This window comes from Nelumbo nucifera, chromosome 3 (genome assembly GCF_055504915.1).
Source record: "Nelumbo nucifera cultivar China Antique chromosome 3, China Antique-T2T, whole genome shotgun sequence".
Classification (NCBI taxonomy): Eukaryota; Viridiplantae; Streptophyta; class Magnoliopsida; order Proteales; family Nelumbonaceae; genus Nelumbo; species Nelumbo nucifera.
The window spans coordinates 107623895-107644002 of NC_142651.1; the positions used below are offsets into that span (position 1 = coordinate 107623895).

Genomic DNA, 20108 nt, shown 5'->3' on the forward strand with positions numbered 1-20108 from the left:
GATTTACACATGAATATGATTTGAGCACTCATAATTTAACATTGGATATGGCTCTTTGCTGAAATACAGCAGCCGAAGTAGAAGAAGAAGAAGAAGAAGAGAAGAAGATTTGAGAAAGGCGGCATAAACTCTTCAGCCGGCCCTACAATCTTATATAGATGATTATAAAATAATATTACATGAAAGGACTAGAATGCCCCTGATTAGTGGTGGGACACCTAGGCAAATAAAACAAATAAAACATTAAACAAGTTTAGGCCCAAAAACTAAGAACTTAAGACACAAATATGACTAACATAAACACTAAAAAACAGTCGAACCAACACTCCCCCTCAAGCAAAGCATGGATGTCAGTCATGTTTAGCTTGCCAAGCAAGTCTGAGAACTTCGTTGAAACTAGTCCTTTAGTTAATACATTTGCAATCTGCATCTCAGAAGGAGTATAAGGAATGCAGAGTTCTCCTGAGACAATTCTCTCTCTAACAAAGTGTCGGTCAATCTCAATGTGCTTCGTCTTATCATGTTGCACTGGGTTATTTGCAATGTTGATGGAAGCCTTGTTGTCACAGTACAGCCTGAGAGGACACTCGACCTTTATCCCAAGCTCACCAAGAAGGGTCCTAAGCCACAACAGTTCAGCAACACCATGAGCCATAGCTCGATATTCAGCCACTGCACTTGATCTAACAACCACATTCTACTTTTTACTTCACCATGTAACCAGATTTCCTCCAACAAACGTGCAATACCCAGAAGTAGACTTCCTGTCTCCAATAGAGCCAGCCCAATCAACATCAGTATACGCTTCAATTTCAATTTTATTGTGTTTTTTGAACAAAATTCCTTTTCCTGGGCAAGTCTTCAAGTACCTAAGAATTCTTTCCACTACTCTCATATGAGGAATCTTTGGAAAGTGCATGAACTGGCTGACAACATGTACATCATAAGCAATATTTGGTCGAGTGAGAAACAGATATATCAACTTCCCTACCAGTTTTTGGTATCTTTCTCTATCAAGGTAGTCCTCTCCAACTGATTCCTGTAGACCATGGTTCTGTTCTATTGGAGTATCTACTGGTCTACACCCCATCATACCTGTCTCCCCTAGAAGGTCAAGGACATACTTCTGCTGACATATATAGATGCCCTCTTGTGACCTAGCAACTTCAATTCCAAGGAAGTATCTCAGATGGCCCAAGTCTTTGATCTCAAACTCAGAAGCCAAGAACTCCTTCAATCTTTTTATCTCATCCAGATCATCCCCTGTAATCACCATATCATCCACATAGACAATTAGTACCGTAAGTCAGTTATTCTGTTTCCTTATGAACAAAGTATGATCTGGACCACTTTGAGTGTATCCCACTCTCTTCATGGCCCCACAAAGTCTCTCAAACCAAGCCCGAGGAGACTGTTTAAGACCATATAATGCTTTCCTCAGTTTACATACTTTCCCATCAAAGCCATAACCTGGTGGAGGATCCATGAATACCTCTTCACGTAGATCACCATTTAGAAAAGCATTTTTCACATCCAACTGATGTAACTCCCATGAGAAATTTGCAGCTAATGACAATAAGACCCTGATTGTGTTGAGCTTCGCGACTGGAGCAAAGGTCTCTTTGTAGTCAATCCCTTCCTTTTGAATAAACCCCTTTGCCACAAGTCTGGCTTTGTATCTTTCAATGGACCAGTCCTCCCTATGCTTTACAATGAACACCCACTTGCATCCCACAGTGCTCTTCCCTTCTAGTAGATCCACTAATTCCCAAGTCCTTGCTTTCATTAAGGCTTTCATTTCTTCATTCATAGCCTCTTTCCATCTTGGATCAGACACTGCCTCTGAGTACCTAGTAGGAACATGCACAGAGGAGAGAGCAAACACAAAGGAATAACAACGAGGAGATAAACATGAGTAAGAAACAAATTCAGCAATGGGGTGTCGGATAGTACAAGAACGGGTAGACTTACGAAGAGCAATGGGGAGATCCAAATCAGAAGTATGAGTGATAGGATTACCTAGAGTTGCTGAGGCAGATTGATCCGAGTCCGATTGATTGCTGCCATGAGTTAGAGGGTCTTTTTTCCTTCTGTTGTAGGTGATTCTTATTTCTTTCTATTGCTTACTGGTGTCCTCAGTAACATCTGTAACATCAAGAGTGGTAACAGGTGCAATGGGAGCCTCACTAGGTTCACCCGGGATGCTACAACTAGGAGGATCAGGAGGAGAAGATGGAAGGCCCAAGGCAGAAAGAGGAACAAAAAAGGAAGGGGAAGAAGAATCCTCTTCCATCCCACTAGTCTCCCCCTGAAGAGGATTCTGGGAAGAATGAAAATAGGAGTGAGACTCAAAAAATACATCTTTTGTGACGTATTTCTTCTTGGTGACGGGATCATAACACTTGTAACCTTTCTGTGTAGGAGAGTACCCTAGAAAGATTCCTTTCGTAGCCCTAGGATCCAATTTGGTCTTCTTTGGATCCTTTACATGTATAAAACACACACAACCAAAGACTCTAGGTGGAAGAGGAAAATCTGGAAGATTAGGAAAGAGGACAGAGAAAGGAGCTTTCATACCCAACACCTTGGATGGCATCCGATTTATCAGATATGATGCAGTAAGGACGGCTTGAGACCAGTAGTGCTTGGGAACCTTGTGCTGAAATAATAAACCTCGAGCAGTCTCCAATAAGTGTCTATTTTTGCGCTCAGCAACCCCATTCTGTTGAGGGGTACTAGCACAAGATGACTGATGTATCATGCCAGCATCCTCCATGAATAGGTTTAAGGATCTTTCAAAATATTTCGCAGCATTGTCTAAACGGAATTGCTTAATCTTCTTGTCAAATTGAATTTCAATCATTTTACAAAATGCCATGGTTATCCATGGCACTTCATCACGTCCTTTTAACAAGTAGATCCATGTGCATCGTGAGCAGTGATCAATAAAACTGATAAAGTAACAAAAACCATCCACAAAAACGAGGGGTGAAGGGCCCCAAACATCAGAATGGACAAAATCAAAAGGAGCTTGAATTTCATTACTAGAAATTAGATAAAGAGTTCTACATTGTTTTGACAACTGACACACTTCACAAACTAAACTTTGACTTGAAATACCCTTGAATAATTTAGGAAACAGCCCTTGCAATGATGAAAAAGGTAAATGACCTAGTCTAGCATGCCACAAGTGTAACCTAGCTATTGACTCCTCATTATTCGGACTATTGGTAGCAGATGATTGTAAGGCCGAACTTATGTCTGCATCAAAATAGTAGAGACCTCCACACTCATGACCGCTCCCAATCGTTCTCTTCGTCAATCAGTCCTAAAAGACACAATGAGTAGGAAAGAAAGTTACGCTACAATTTAAATTCTTGGTAAGCTTCGAAACAGATAAGAGATTGGAAGTAAGATTGGGAACATGTAGAACAGATTTAAGAGAGAGGTTCTTGCTTAAGTCAACTCCCCCTTTCGCAGAGATGGTGGAGAGGGAACCGTCAGCAACTCTCATCTTATCTTGGCCAGACATCAATTGGTAAGAAGAAAATAAAGAGGACATGTGTGTCATGTGGTCAGTTGCACCGGAATCAATAATCCAAGAAGTAGAGACAATATAGAACTAGTTGTACTATAAGCAGAGACAATACCTGATCTGGCAAGAGGGGTGGAAGCAAGGGAATTAGTCCTTAGACGGGTTAAGGCCCGGCTAAGGACCTCTACCTCATCAGCAGTGAAACCCAAGGATCCGGATGTGGAGTAATTAGCAGTCTGTCCCATGGGAGAAGATGCAACTGTAGATGTGTTCTTCGAGCTATCACCACTGTGACTAGTAACATGATTCCCACTTGTTGTTTGATTCTTCTGGGGCTTCTTGCCTTTCCTTAACGCAGCTGGTTTCAGATGATGATAAAGAACCCAACAAGTCTCTTTTACATGCCTTTCACCACCACAATGAGAGCACTTAAGATGCCTCTTGTCTAAATGCATGCTCCCCTTTTGGTTTGAAGAAATCAGGGCTGAATGTTCAACAAGCTGTTCGGCTGGCTGTGTTTGAGTGTCAACTTGCATCTCTTTTCTCCTAACCTCTTCATTCCTTACTAGATAATAGACATGATGTAAAATCTGGCATTTCATCCCTTCCCAAAATTTGAGACCTTATGCTCTCAAACATTGCGTCTAAGCCAGCCAAGAACTTAAAGGCTCTACCCTCTTCAATTTGTTTATCATGCCTCTCCTTGTCTTTTGCATTCTCCCAATCAAGAATGAGATGATGATCAAGTTCTTCCCATAGTCCTTCTAGGGTTGCAAAATACGTTGCAACTGTCATATTTCCTTGTCTCAATGCAGCAATGTTTTGGTTTAGCCTATAAATTCTGGCATTGTTCTTTCACTGTCCATAAGTTTTAGAAACTTTCTCCCAAATCTTAGCAGCAGTGGGAAAGTGTTGAACAGTCCTGGCCACTCTTGGAGTCATCGAAGCAAGCAGCCAGGACATAACAGTAGCATTTTCCTTACGCCATACTGCGTACTCCACACTACCCACCTCAGGTTCCTTCTTCTGTCCATCTAAATAACCCGTGAGTTCCCGGGAAGTAATGAAGAGCATGGCTGAAAGAGACCATTCTCTGAAGTTGTATTCATCCAACAATACACTGGTGATCTGCAAGCTGTGCAGATTTGGATTTTCCAGATTATGAGACCTCCCACCAGTTCTATTATCCCTAAAAGACACTTATCCCGATATTGAAGACATCTCCTTCCTCTTACAGTGATCACAATTGAACACTCAGTACAAAGAACACTATTTCAGACTTACCGAAGCTGTTACAAGCCTGAGAACCCCTCATAACAGGTCTGAAACCAAGAACAATCCACCTCTGTACTGTGCTGAACACTTCTGGACTAGGCTGGGCTTTGACTTCTGCTGTCGTAGACAGTGATCACCCGTACGATCTGTACTAGGACTGTCGAAGTCAGTCCTTCCACCTAGATCTGTTCCACACAGATATCTCTTAGCAGCCGAATGGCTACTACCTGCTGCAAGGTGTCTAGTAGGGCATCGATTGCTGGAACAAACTCCCCTTGGGCCCTACAACCAAGGGAAACCCTAAATACAGACCTTGCTGTGTTCTACGGTCAGCCCTAGGGTTTCTTCACAGCGACCAAGATAGGAGAGAGAGAGGAAAAAGAAAGGAATAGGGAAGAGCAGAAAAAGTGGCGGCTGTAATCAGACTGACGGATTAGAGCTCTGATACCATGTTTGCTGGAATACAGCAGCCAAAGTAAAAGAAGAAGAAGAAGAAGAAGAGAAGAAGATTTGAGAAAGGCGGCATAAACTCTTCAGCCGGCCCTACAATTTTATATAGATGATTATAAAATAATATTACATGAATGGACTAGAATGCCCCTGATTAGTGATGGGACACCTAGACAAATAAAACAAATAAAACATTAAACAAGTTTAGGCCCAATAACTAAGAACTTAAGACACAAATATGACTAACATAAACACTAAAAAACAGCCAAACCAACAATGGCATTAAACAGAACAGGATTTATATAGCTGACCCCATATAGTTGGGATAACAGTATAACACTAAGAAGATTCTTATGCTATTATGCTGTTTATCTTTTCATAAAAGTTTAAGATATTAAAGTGTCAACTATATTTTAATAAGTTATGCATAACTAAAGATATTTCATAATGTAAACCTAAATTGAAAACCTTATATTGATATAATTAACAAAGTAAAATCTGATAAAAACAATATAAAAATATTAAATCATTGGAGAATATGCTGATTCCAATAAATATTTCAGGTTGGTACTCATGGAAATGGAAATATGCAGGGAAAGTGGTAACCCTATTCTCAGGACCCATAGGAGTAGGGGACTCAGCAAGAGCAGAAATAATAGCCTTACTTCAAGGTCTGAAACTAGCAAAATAGCAGGGGTTTAAGAATTTGGAAACAGAAGGTGATTCAAAATTAGTAATTTCCTAGATGGATGACAGCAACCCAGGTGTGTGGAAGTTCAGACATCTAATTAGAGAAATAAAGAGCTTAGCAAAGGATCTCGAGGCAAGCTTCAAGTGGGTCAAAAGAACAGCAAATGGGATGGCTGATACATTGGCAAAACAAAGGGTATATAGGGATCAACTTTTCTGGGCAGATTTGAGATAATCTTGTAACGTTTGAAAATCTTTGCTTCTCATATGTCTAAAACTGATATTAATCTGTACTATTTTTTTTCTTCCTTATAATGAAATCAAATTTCATTGGTTACTGATCCAAAATATATTAGGAAATATGTCAACATTGTAAACCATGGTCCAGTAGCAAATACCTTGTGATTATACGAATCTGCAATATAAATCTGACCATCTTTTCCATATAAGACACCCAAAGGGTGTTGAAAAAGTGCATCAGAGCCTACACCATCACGGTCCCCAAACTGCCAAAATTAAGTATAAACATGATCAAGACAACTCCATTGATGCACAAGCAGTTCTACATTGATATTGAGAATAGTCCCTTGCTTGTATGTTCATAGAACTTCTCTTTTCTTTCGGGAGAGAAAAAGAAGGGGTAAGGGGGTAGAAGATACCTTAAATAAGTTATCTGCAAAAACTGGATCACCACCAGCTAGTAATCTTGTGCCTCCTGTTTTTAGATCAAGTGCTCTGATGGAACTACTCTCACTATCAGCTATGCATAACTCCTTCAAATCTACAGATACACAACATTTGAGTTTAAATGTTAATGACAATTACCGAAAGTCATGAAGAAGCAAGCAGGTCAAATATATCAAAGATATTACCGGGGAGGAACGACATTCCCGAAGGCTGTGCAAAAGATGTGCTTGTAGAGCTTCAACAAGAAAAAATCCAAAAGGGTTAAGACCGTTAAAGTTTGACTCAGTTCATACAACTTACATTAGAAAAGAGTAGAAGCTTAACTTTAGTAGTTAAAAATAAAAAGAAAAGGAAATTCGATTGCAGATGCAAATTCAGCTATTTTACAAATGTCATGAAAAAGGCCCAAAACCTATGGATAGAGAAACAGTCTGAAACAGTAAAGAAAATATCAGAAAATAAGAAATTTTATAATGGGGACAAAAGGCATTCCAGAAAACACTTGATCCCTTTAATTATGTCAATATCTTCCAATTACCAATTAAAAAAAAAAAACAATTAATAGCTAAGCCAAGAAGTTGCAACAGAGAATACCACACAATGAGCTAAAGGCTTGAGCAACTCCAATTAGTAGAGTTCATCAGGCTCTTATGGGCTTTACAAAGTACTACATCCAGTTATTATTTCTCAAACCTATGTAGGCTGAAAACTTCTCAGATTCTGGTATAGACAGATCACCAATGATGCTGACTTTCGTCTAATTTGACAAATTCCCCCCAACATATAAAGGGCAGCCCAGTACATGAGACTTCCGCCAATGCAGGGTCTGGGGAGGGACAGATGCACATAGCCTTACCCCTGCAGGCACAGCCACACAGAAGGCTGTTTCCAACATTTGAACCCTGGCCACCCAGGTTGCAATGGAGCAACCCAACCGTTGCACCAAGGCCCACCCTCAAATTCTCCCCAACATGCAACTATTAATATGGGATAGAACATCATATTAAAGTGTGTCCAATAATCACCATATGCAATTGTCTAGTAGCAAAGCTAATGAAAGAAACTAAGGAAAAAAAAAAAACAGAAAAGTGATAAAATCAAATCTCATCACTTATTGTGTGAAACTGGGAGTAAACTCAATAGATGATAAAATGAGAGAAAGTAGAGTAAGATGTTTTCATAGAAGATCATCTACAAAACCAATAAAAATGATTTCTTGCAATTTGAAAGGTCTAGAAGAGCTAGGGGCAGGTCAAAAGGGACATAGGTTGAAATGATAAAAATGATTTGGGGGCCTACAATTTAACAATGGATATGGCACTGAACAAAGAACAATGGCAAAATAAGATTGATGTAGAACCTGACATAGTGGGACAAGGCCTTGTAGAACTGAGTTGAAAAGGCAAGTTTTAAAAGTAAAATATTTAATAGAAAACAAAAAGATATGGAGGAAGAACAGTCATACAGCTTAAACAAAGCTTATACAGCTTTACCTTGATCCATTCAAATTTCTCTCAAAACCATCACCACTAAAAGCTCTAGTAGTCCCATCTGATGTATTGTGTTCCCAAATTTGATGCTGGCCAGCCATTGCAATGTAAACTACCTCTTTGTTGGGCTCAAAGCAAACATCCCATGGAGAGTTCAGAAGCTAAAAGGAAATAAAAATAGAGGAAAAAATCATAAATTGCAACCAACAGAAAGATTGTTTTCTTACTCTTAACAAAACTACTTCAAATATGATGTCAAGGACAATAAACAAATGTTCAGCTTTCTTGCCTGAGTGGTTCCTTTTCCTCCTCCTTCATAGTCAGAACCTTTTGTTCCATTGCCAGCAAGAGTTCGCACTTTCTCGCTAACAAAATCAATCTCCCTACAGAAATAGGAGAAAGTTGATAATGTATCACTGTAGATGATTATATATGAAAAGAAAATCTGCAAAATCTTCAGTAAAGATTTCAAAATTTTGATAGTTTTGTTATAGATCAACAAAAGAGGGTGACACTTAATCTTGTGGTTAGAAAGGAAGAGAAGAATTTTCAATGGTACAAAAAGGAATGAAGAGGCAATATGGAACATGATCACAAATAGGGCTATACATTGGACTAAATCATTAGACCTTTTCTCAAACTTCTCTTTTGATGATATATGGCAAAATTGGGAAGCTGTAGCAAGAAGTTCTATTGTGAAGGATAAACTGGTTGCAGTCTGGATACCCCCAGAAGAAGGTTTTATTAAGTTAAATTTTGATGACAGTAGTCTTGGATACCCAGGGCCGGCTGGCATAGGAGGAGTTTAGAAATACTGATGGACACATTCTTGCTGTATTTTCAGGCCCTGTTGGAGAAGGGGATTCGGAGTATGCTGAGTTCAAAGCAGTATGTAGGTGGAATAGAACAGGTAACCCAGGAAAGCTAGCGAGTGTGAATAACTCGATGAATCAAGAGGAAAAGGGGCCAGAGTATGTAGGGGGAGATAGAAAACCTCCAACACTACATGTACAAGGGGTGCAAAGTGAAGGGAAAGGAGATGCCACCGAGACCCACTCTCCGAAGTCTTTACCAGTCCCTGCGAGAAGGTCTACTGTCCCATTTAGGCTAGGGATTAACAGAAAGAGTTTTAAACACTCAATGAAAGGAAGGCAACAAAGTAGATTTGGTTTGAAAAAGATTCGGAAAAAAAAAAAAAAAGTTAAGAAACTATAAAGAGAAGAAGAAGAAGAAGGCCAGTGAGAGACACGCGAACAGGAGGACTACACTTGAAGCGACTTGAAGCCCAGTCAACAATGCAGATGGTTCTGGCCATGGCACTCAAAGTAGGGGAGAATCAGTGGAGGACTTCGAGTTTGCAACTCCAAAGGGGAGATCTGTTGATGTGATCCGAAGCTCTGGTAACAACGTGGATGATTCTGGCCATTACGATCAAATCAGGAGAGAACCGGTGGAGGGAATCAAAGATGCAACTTCGAAGAAGGTCTCTTTTTCAACGTCTAAGAATTCTTCTCCTACTGAAAAGGAAGATACGACTAATGCAGATAGGGAATTGCATGAAGAAATGGAGACTGGCCTGACAGAGAGGGAGGTTGATTCGAGAGGGACTGGTGATGCTATCTTAGAAGGATCCATTGTTTTTGGAGGTGGAAGAAGTGAAAATTACAATGAGGGAATCGGTATCCCCTCCCAGACTGAAGATGACACTGATGTTCACCGTTTTGTTCAAGGAGGTGGTGATTGGGAAGTTAGGTGTGGATTTGGGTAGGTGGGGAGGCTAAGAAAGATTTAAATGTGGCTGATTCTGTGATATCCAAAAAATCTCGAGGAGCCTCTGGAGTGAGACATTCTCACATTGTTCACGTAACCAAAGTCTTTTCTTGGTTGAAGCTTGGAGACTGGTCAACATGAAGCTGCGACTGAGAAGGATTCCATTTCTAATGTATGAGACATTGATAAAAGTCTTGAAAGGAATGTGGAGAAAACCAGTAATGTATCTATTGAGGCAGCAGCTAAATGGATGTAGAAATTGGTAAAAGCTTGGGTTTGTTCTTCTGGGAAGGTGAGGAATTCACCAAGAAAGCTTTTGAAGAGTTTGAGAGGAAGAAGAAGGAATAAAGCTCAAGAGAAAGGGTATTTGGAGGAGGGAGATGGGATGAAGATGGCAACAACCAAGAGGAGGTATTTGTAGGGTTGGATTAGAATCTTTCCTCTGCTAGTCTCATCATGTTTCATTTGCAGATTACTTGTATGAAATTGACCTAGGATCTGGTTCCGAAGGAGTTAGTTTTTTTCTTTTATTAGAGTCTTTTGTTGGCTGTTTTTTAGTGTAAGAAGTGTCTACTCATCTTCTCTTGGGTGATTTCCTATCACCTTCCTCCTGTACTTTCTCTTTATTTTAATGGAATTTTCTTTTACTTTTCAAAAAAAAAATCATTGGTGGAGACCAAGTAGGGCTTGTATTGGCTTATGACAATTGGAATTATCCACTAATTCCAATTTTTATCTTTAATAAAATTTTCATCACTTATCAAAAAACAATAAGAAAACTTAATCTTGTGGTTAAATATGCAGTGAAACATGTTTGTGCAGCTTTGCTTCTAAAATAAATGTAAAACAAAATAGAAACTGATAAAAGACTCCAATTATGCTTCCTGGTTCCTATGCTAATCAAAGTCTTGGGGTTTCCAACCAGGCATGGTCATATCAAAATGGACAAAGTACATGCAGAATACAGCTTTCTGAGCATTTATATTTCAGTCTAAATGTCTGTTTTTTTTTTCTTTTTTTTTTTGGTGGGGGGGGGTAATAGTCTAAATGTTGTCATAGTCCTTGTTATTCCCTCTAAAATTGAATAAAATTTTCTAGGCAAACTACTCCATCAAAGTCCAAGTAAAAAATTAAACCCACAAACCTACTAAAATTTATTCATACAAAAGCAAGGCCAATAGCAGAAAACTGCACCAAGTACACCAAATATAAAGCAGCATTTCCTAACATACCTCAGAGCATGGTTTTCAGTGTCTGCAACATAGAGCAGATTTTTCCTTGGGTTGTATGCTAGTCCCTACAGGAAAAGGCATTATGTTAATTTTTCAAGATTTATCAACAAAAATGGTGAAGAAATGCATGCGAATATCTCCAAAGGAAAATGAGATACACCAAGTAATGAATTTGTTGATACACTACAAGATCCAAGAAGAAAAGTTGCACTAAACCTGAGAAGAGTTGACAGAAAACCCTACCTGAGGACGATTAAAGGTGGCATCTTCGAAGGTGCCATCTTGTAGACCCTCTTCACCTGTACTCCCAACTTGGACAATAAAATTCCCATCAAGATCTGTAACCACCTAATTTCAGAAAGGATAAGTATCAGCAAACATTTTTTTCCATACAAAACTTCAAATAGTTAACATCAAAAGTAGAAACGTTGTCTGTTCTTTTTTTTACTTTGCATACTTTTCTTCATTTGTTTTTTCTCAAGGTTTCTATCTGAAAAATCTCAAAGAATATACAAAGCTTTGCTTTCCATCTTCTTTGAAGTTTGTTCTGATACATATTTACATGGTGTTTTTGCAAACTAGGACTTTGAGAAGAAAAAGAAAACTGTGTTCTCATTATGGCTAACAAAGTATAGTCATATTAAATTAATATACAGAAGTGAGAGGACACACAATGCGGTTATGATTACTGTCTGAAATAAAGAGCCTATTGTTCATAACGTCAACTGCCAACTTTCCGGGAAACTTCAATGGTGATGTTAATAGGCGAGGATCATTATCTTTCTCCAAAGACAATGGAATGGGAGAATTGTCTAAGATCTTCTTTTCACCATAATACAGAAGAGCTGCCTCCACTAAATCATCAAGATCCTGAAAAATAGAAGAAGCATTAAGTAACAGGAAATATAAACTACATGGATAAAATATAATTACTAATCAAATAAATTAATAGTATCAATGTAGGAATTCCATTTGAAGACGTCATCAAATTACTTGTGAAAGTGACCTAAGATTAGTCTCAATGAATGGCAGAAAATAAAAGGAGAAGAGATAGCAGAGGTCGTAAGAAGAAGAGAGAAAAGAGAACAAAAGTGCTTAATCTCGATGGAGAAAAACATAAAACTTCTCCATCTGTCGACCATATTATTATAGTTTAGGTTAAAACAATGACTAAATTGTCCTCCGCAAGTTAAAACAGAGAACTCTAACACTTCTAACTTAGACTAGAAGTAAGGGATGTTAGACAGTTTTGTATGCCCTTAGCTTCAATCAGAATGATGTACTTTATGAGTTTATTGTAAATGAATAAAAGTGCATATTTGATTCATGTTCCCTTGGTATGTTTCTGTGTAATACCCTTAAACTGGACACTTAATGAGACTCGTGTTAGTTTAGAATGTTCACAGCCAGTGGGTCGGTCTGGGGAGACCTATCCTGACAAGGCTGACACTGCGGTGCCACCAAGTCGGTTGGGGTGGCCTGTCTCAGCTGCCAGGGTGAGACCCTAGGCACATACAATGTACGATTAATTGAATCTATGAACTGGACCAGATTTCCAGTATTGCCCTGGACCTTGGAGATTGATGGGCAAAACTGGAAAGTTACACCCGACCCCTAGACTCGATTATGATACTGCACTAGGTGTCGGATTGGGCTGTCTTTGATATACCAATCAGTGAGATCCTTAGCGGGGGTCAAAACCTGGGTATGTTGGGACAGTCCGAGAATTCATCTGAGTGGGTGATCATAGTGACAGGATCAGCCCCTTTGTCGGACAAAGGTAATGATCGGGGATGCACTCTCATTGATGGAAACCAAGACTGCCGGCAGCCGATTTCAATTGTTGAGATTTGTTTTGCAAAGTATATTTTATATGAGATATAAAAGTATATATACTATGGTTTCTAAAATGTTTGCAAGAAGGTTTTAATTCCCGGGATCCATATAAGCAGAGAGTGCAACACTGTTCCTTGTAGCCGAGGAAGAGGTCCTCTCTTGTCGGGCAGTGTATGATCATTATGGGCTGAGAGGTTAAGTGTAAGACCATTGAGGATAATACCTGATGGGCTAATCTTGCATCTGCCCGCAGTCCCTGGGTGTTACAAGGTAGCTTGGCCCAGAGACCACTTAGGGTAAGTGTTGGGCCCATAGAGCCCATTCGATGGGTTTCAGGGGGTGCACTGTCTTTAACAGTGTATTCGGCCAGGCCTTGTAACAAAGGCTGGGCCGAACCCATATGGCTGATGTGTAGATCAATGCTTGGGTCCCACGCCATACAAGGAAGCCCAACTGGGCAGCAGTTAGGAAGGATAAGTGAGCACATAAGCTTAATGGGCCTAAAGCCCATTTCGAACTGGGCTATTCATTTAGTTAATTAAAGGGGCAAATTCTGAGATGGATTAGCAGATAGGATAGGGTCTTGACCCTATCCACTCAGAGAGTCCAGATCTGAATGTGATTCAGATCTAGAAACCTCCTAATGAGATTAGGAGAAAGCTAATCTAATCTGCAGATAAGATAAGGGTTTATCCCTATCACCTAAAGAGAAGTCTTATCCAAATATGATTTGGACATATTTGGATAAGCTGCTCCTAATTGGATTAGGAGCTGATCTTTTAGGTTAACAAGAGAAGGGGGCGGCAGCCTTTAGAGGAGACACACACCACATCAGATTTTCTTAAGTGCTGAAATCAAGAAGAGAGAATTCTGCACCCTGCGAATACTCTCTTGCCGCCTCCCTGCTCTTGCCGCCCTGTTTGCCAGTTCGATCTCCAGTTGTGGGAGTAGTCAAGATTGGATCTTGACATCAGTTCTTTGAGAAAGGATTGAAAGGAAGCTATGCTCACGTACCATCCTGCTGATTCTTGCGAAGGACAGAGTTCTTGGAGAAGAACACTGCTGATTCTGCTCCATCCTGCACTGCGCCATCTTCAGTGGGAGCAGTTTTTGGATCCTTCCTTGGGCGCGAACACCTCCATTGGGAGATACTACTTCTCCGTATCAGGTATAATTCTCTCCTACTCCTTTTGGTTCAGATCTGATTCAGTTTAAGGTTCAAGAATGATCCTTGAAAACATGATTTTCTAAATAGGGAATGCGATTCCCAGTTGAAGGGAGAGAAAAATTTTTGAAATTCGCCCCTTATTCCACAATCTTTGGGTGTCCATGGGATGGATCTCTCATCCCCTCAAGGGATGCTAAAACGATAGAAAGAAATTCATAAATTGACAACCCCTAATACTTTCAGTAAAAGATATTTTATGGACTATGAACAGATACTCATTTTACTAGTTGTTTTCTTTCTGTTTGGTTGCAGATGGGTCCCTCCTGACACTGTGGGAAGGCTATTTAAAGACTCCATAATCACCTTGTCAATTGAAAGAGGAAAAATATTTTGGACATGTGCTTGGGCAGCAGTGCTTTGGACAAATTGAGAGGAAATAAATGCAAGTGTTTTAAGGAATTAGTCCATAAAAAGGAGACATTAATGGGGAATATAGTATTCAGGTGGCTCACTGGGTAAAAACAATGCCCTTTTTTTTAACTATTTTCAGTTCAGGATTTTACGAGGGATTGGAATGTTATAGCTACCTTATCCTTTTTTTTTAATTTTCATGGGGCTACACAATAGGGGGTAGCCCATCCCCCTCGTCCTTGGGCAAGGACAGTAACCACTTATATTTTGCAGGCTTCTAGCTTGAATCAGTTTAAATTGAAGTTTGATGGAAGCAAGCTAGGAAATTCTGGTAGAGCTGGCATCAATGGAGTAATTAGTGATGGCGATGGAGTTACAGTAGCACTTTATTCAGGCCCAGCAAAACAAGAATATGCACTAATGGCTGAAATGATGGCTCCCCATTATGGTTTAAGGCTTGCCTCTTCACTAAATCTCAAAGATCTGTTGGTAGGAGATTCCACACTACCGTGAACTGTTTATCTGACAGCAACGCGGACCTGTGGAGATATAGAGACACTCTAAGAGGCATAAGAAAAATGCTAAAGGAGCTAAGAGTGCAGATTTGGTGGATTCTAAGAGAAGGAAACAGCATAGCAGATGGCTTAGCTAAACAAGGGATGAATAGGACTAATATGTTTTGGGAGGCAAGAAAATGGCAACCTAGCTACTGAGTAGCTAGTACAATTAAGGGATACAAGGGGTGGTAGCAGGTGCTTCCAGGTTTATAAGGAAATACTGCTTTACAGTTAATACAATCTTTATTAATCAATAAAGTTACAATTAACTATTAAAAAATTATTCATTGTGTTGGTTAATGGTTACCAATCAAAATGAAACATATATTCATTGTGGTTACTTGAAAGCATGATTTAAAATGTCCCTAATTTCCCTAATATTTTAATGACATGTTTCCATTTCCATGGGTAGTGACACGAAATTTTACTAGAATTGATATATTACCTAATGAACACTACTAGCACTATGTGGAGTACAAGAGATAGTTTCCACGACATATTTCCATTTCCACTTCCATGGGTAGCAACATGAAATTTTACTGGAACCAACATATTCCACAGTGAACACTACACACTATGTGGAGTACAAGAGATAGTCTTATAACATAAGCTGGTGACAATATTGTAGATATGTGGAGTAACAATGTTATTATCTGCCTAACTTACATGATTGCCACTTTGATCTAGCTCAATATTTATTCCAAACATGAAGTTAAACATTAGTTTTTGTTTGTGTAATAGAACATTTGGTTGATCTATTACAATCATTTACATTTTCTATGAGTTTAAAATTTTCTTTAACTAATTCTATCATGAAGCTCTAAATCTTAAGGTTTACAGGGCAACTTCAGAATGTATTCTTTTGACTATAACCTTAGTTTCTTGTCTTTGTTTAGTGATTTGGAACAAGATAATAATTCAAAATGGTGTGCCTATGTTTCTTTTACCATTTCATAAAATAGCATTCTATATTTTGCATATTTTACAATGTTTCCACCATGTCTATAATTTTTAGAATATTGCCATATGATATTTCCAACATTTCTGGCATGTTTCTTATATTTGGGCAATCAACATTTCCACCAACACCAACATTTTAAACCTTGATTGAAAGTATTGTTAATGAAATTTCATTTACAAACAGCCATGTAGCATTCATAAACCTTGTTTTTTGCTCCCATATTTCCTTCAAGTGCATCTTATCTTAACTTTTTTTAGGCAAGTGCATCTTATCTTACTTAAAAGTGCCTTATTTTCAAGAAGACACCCTAATTTTGTAACCCTCCCCCAAACCAAGGAAAAAAGGGAGTAATAACAACCATACTAAAATTGCATAGTTGTTCCCGTTCCCCATATCTGACGGACTAAATAATCTTCCCAAGTTATTCTGTATGATGATGAAATCACTAACCTAAAAATTGAAATTACATATCCTAAATCTAAGAGCTTGTTTGAGTTTAATTTCATAGACATAATAACCCACACCATAAAAGGAACAAATTGTTCACATTTTTTCATAAACAAATTATGCATATTAAAATTATGAAGTTAACTTTGGTTCATAAAATAGATAAAGGAGATCATGACTACCTTTCGATGACCTTCACCCGATATTTGTGCTAAAAGATCACCATTAGGACTAACAAGAGCAAATGTAGGCCAGGAATTTACACCTAATTCTCTCCATAAATACATATCCCCATCATTGACAACCTGTAACAATTTACAGGATTATAAAAAGATATGCAAACTGCAGAGAACAAGAAAAACAAAAGGTATAAATAGAAATTACATAATGAAGTAAAGCAAGTTATAACATTACTACATTCATCTATAAAACAAGGATATGAAATATCCTTCACATACTTTAAAGAAGAATCAATTACTTAAAGGAGTTCTATATGCCAATATTGGTAAGCAGTTAACGAGATAACCAAAAGATAAAGCATAAAATGTTCAAAAGAATAGTGTATGTCCATATCCCAGTAATAAGAGAGTTGAAATATAAATTATGGCAACTGCCATGACAAAAGATCGTGTCTTCTTTCTCAAGCTTATCTTTTCAGATTGAAGAAATAAAACTCATCCGGGTCTGATCTACTAGTTTTTTTTCTCTCTTTTTTCCTTGGTCATAATACCAAGAAAAGTATTTTTTTGGTGGTGACTGAATGCAGTGAAGGGTTATTTGAAGGTGTTAAAACCTATTAGTGGATCGTAAGATCCTATTACAGTGAGGTGTATACCTACCAGGTCGCAGGTCGGGTACAACCATTTCTTTTGATGTTGAAAGTCTTTCATGCATAAATAGTGATTGTGTGGACTGTGTGGTCAGTATTTATGGAGCTTTTTTATTACTGTATGCTCTTCAATTAAATAAAACAGCAACTGCATCCTTTTTTTCTATTTTGCTTTCCGTCTTGATTTTTTTGAAGCAAATTTCCATCTTGGATTTTTATCATATAAAGTTAATAACCTTCTACTGAGAATGCTTAGACAAGGGTACTTTAGCCTTTTTCCTCTTCTCTTGTACTCTCTCTATATTTGGGCACCCAAGTAGGGATTCCTTGTAATTTTCTCTTTTCAAAATATAAAGAACTTTTGAGGGTGTAAACAGTAACCTACACACACCTCTCGACACATCTCTTCTCTCCCTTCTAAACCCTAGATCTGTAACTCTTGTTTAGCAACTTGGTATCAGAGCAGGTAAAGGCACTTGGGAGTACCTCTTCTGTTGATCCTCTTCCACGAGGTGAACTGCTGACGTCAGACCGCCACCGAATGACGTCAACAATCCGTACAGGTGTTGGTGGTAGTCAATGAATCTTACATGGTTTGATTCATCCTGATTTTAGAGGATTTTTGTATGACTCTTGTCCTTGTTTGAAGCTTCTATAATTTTTAGTGGTTTTTTCAAGGAGAAAATCACAGAAATTCCAAATCTGATGTCAAGCCTTGTACATCATGTTTAATGACTCCTTTTGTAAAACCTAGACTATTCAAGTCGTTTTACACTTTGGGAATGATGAGAAGTGGTCCCGTAATTTTCTAAACCCTGTATAATTTTTGGGAGATATTCTTCTCCCTCTATTTTGCTGCCAATCTAGTTTTTGGCCTCCATTTTGTCTCTTAATCGTGTGGTGACCTTGGTTCTTGGGTCTTTAGCTTTGGTTAAGTATTAGGGATCTATTTGGTTGGTGAGAAAGTGTCTTGATAGGATATGGAATCATCTAAGGATATTCAGATGGTTTCTAGTCTACTCCCGGGAAGTGCAGATATTTCCAGTGAGATGATAACTACTGTTAAACTTGATGGAACTAATTTTCTAGAGTGGTCTCAATCTACTAAACATACCATTACTGAGAGAGGTAAACTGGGATTCATCACAGGAAAGGAGATGAAGCCAAATTTTGAAGACCCGAAATTTGCAAAGTGGGAACAGGATAACTCCCTTGTTATGTCATGGTTGATTTGCTCAATGTAACCTCATATTGCCGAAAATTTGGTGAGCAATATCGCAAGTACATAAAGGAGAATAGAGTCTTTGATTTCTTGGTTGGCTTAAATCCATAGTTTGATTTTATCAGGCAACATATTCTTAGTGCCGGCATTGTCACTCTTGCTTCCACTTACTCTCTTGGACAAGGGGAAGAAAGTAAAAGGACCGCCATGATGCAACCTCCTATGATTGATCGCTCTGCCTTTATGTCATCTCAACCCATGCAAAATACTAGCAAGCACCCTATTACTAAGAAGGCTGAGGATGTTATTTGTGATTATTGCAAGAAGCCAAGACATACCAAGGAAAGGTGTTGGAAGCTCAACCCTCATTTAAAATTGGAGAAGTACAAAACCGAGAAGAAGGGCAATGCTCACTTGGCTACGACTGGTAATGATACTCAACCTTTTGATGTGCTTGACTCCTCTGATGTAATGGACAAATTTAGGAATATATTGTTGTAGCTGGAAAAGGGTGGCACATCCTCTCCATTTGGTTTTGGACCTAGTAGTCTATCTAGTTTATATGCCAAGACAGGTATTGCACTTGCTTGTTCCACATCTTTTAGTTCATGGATTGTAGACTCTGGGGCCAGTGCCTATATGACTGGTATGCCTTCACATTTTACCTCATATAAGTTAACTCTAGGGAAGGGCAAGATTATTATTGTTGATGAATCTCAGACCCCTATTTTGGGTCAAGGTGAAGTCAAACTCACTCATAACCTTTCTCTTAGATCTGTTCTTCATGTGCCCCAGTTACATAAAAATTTGTTGTCTGTTAGTTCTCTCACAAAATCTCTAAATTGCTTAGTGACTTTTTTTTTCCTACCCATTGTGTTTTTCAAGACTTGAGCATGGACTGTCAATCCATACTGAGTTTTGTTCAAATGAGGAAATGAGTCTTTTTTTATCAATAACAATGAATTTTATTATAGATTGAGAAATTACATAGCTAAGGAGCTAAAGAATCTTAACTCCCTAATACATCAAAGTACACCCAAACCATAAATCAATTACAAAACAGCCCAAAAAATATATAGTTTTTGTTCACCCCTTGCCTAGCTAAACCATCTACCAATGAGTTTGAACTTCTCTTTACCCATGTACAACTAACTTCAATGTCCTTAGTCAACCACTTAAATTTCCTCTTTTCATTCTAGTAGTTCCAGATCTTGGAATTGTCCTCTTTTAACCAATTCAATACAATTTCAGAATCACCTTCTATGATCAATGTCTTAATATGCATGTCTTTAACCCTTTGTGCCCCTTCAAGAGCTCCTAGTATCTCAGCCCTCAAGGAATCTCCCACCCCAATTGGACCAAAATACATAGCTAACAGATTCCCTTTTTCATCTCTTATCACTCCCCTATTCCAGAGGGCCCTAGATTGCCCAAACTACTGCCATCAAAGTTCAGTTTGATAAAGCCGCGAGGTGGAGGGGTCCAACAAGAACTTGAAGCTTTCTTAGCTGAAGTTGATTCTGCAATTTCCTTCCAATTTGATCCATA

At 38.6% G+C, this 20108-nt stretch overlaps 1 protein-coding gene across 6 annotated transcripts in view; it reads right to left on the reverse strand.

The window, feature by feature from the left end:
• Positions 1-20108, reverse strand: part of LOC104598746 (haloacid dehalogenase-like hydrolase family protein) — a 129191-nt gene that overhangs the window by 65503 nt on the left and 43580 nt on the right. For all 6 annotated transcript variants that reach the window (XM_010260932.3, XM_010260934.3, XM_088901774.1 and 3 more), the window contains 9 exons: positions 16692-16814; positions 11802-11999; positions 11373-11477; positions 11130-11194; positions 8417-8510; positions 8131-8288; positions 6823-6872; positions 6610-6731; positions 6349-6456 (listed from right to left, as the gene is read on the reverse strand). In XM_010260932.3, coding sequence (XP_010259234.2) covers positions 6349-6456; positions 6610-6731; positions 6823-6872; positions 8131-8288; positions 8417-8510; positions 11130-11194; positions 11373-11477; positions 11802-11999; positions 16692-16814 — 1023 coding nt within the window. The remainder of the gene's footprint in view (positions 1-6348; positions 6457-6609; positions 6732-6822; positions 6873-8130; positions 8289-8416; positions 8511-11129; positions 11195-11372; positions 11478-11801; positions 12000-16691; positions 16815-20108) is intronic.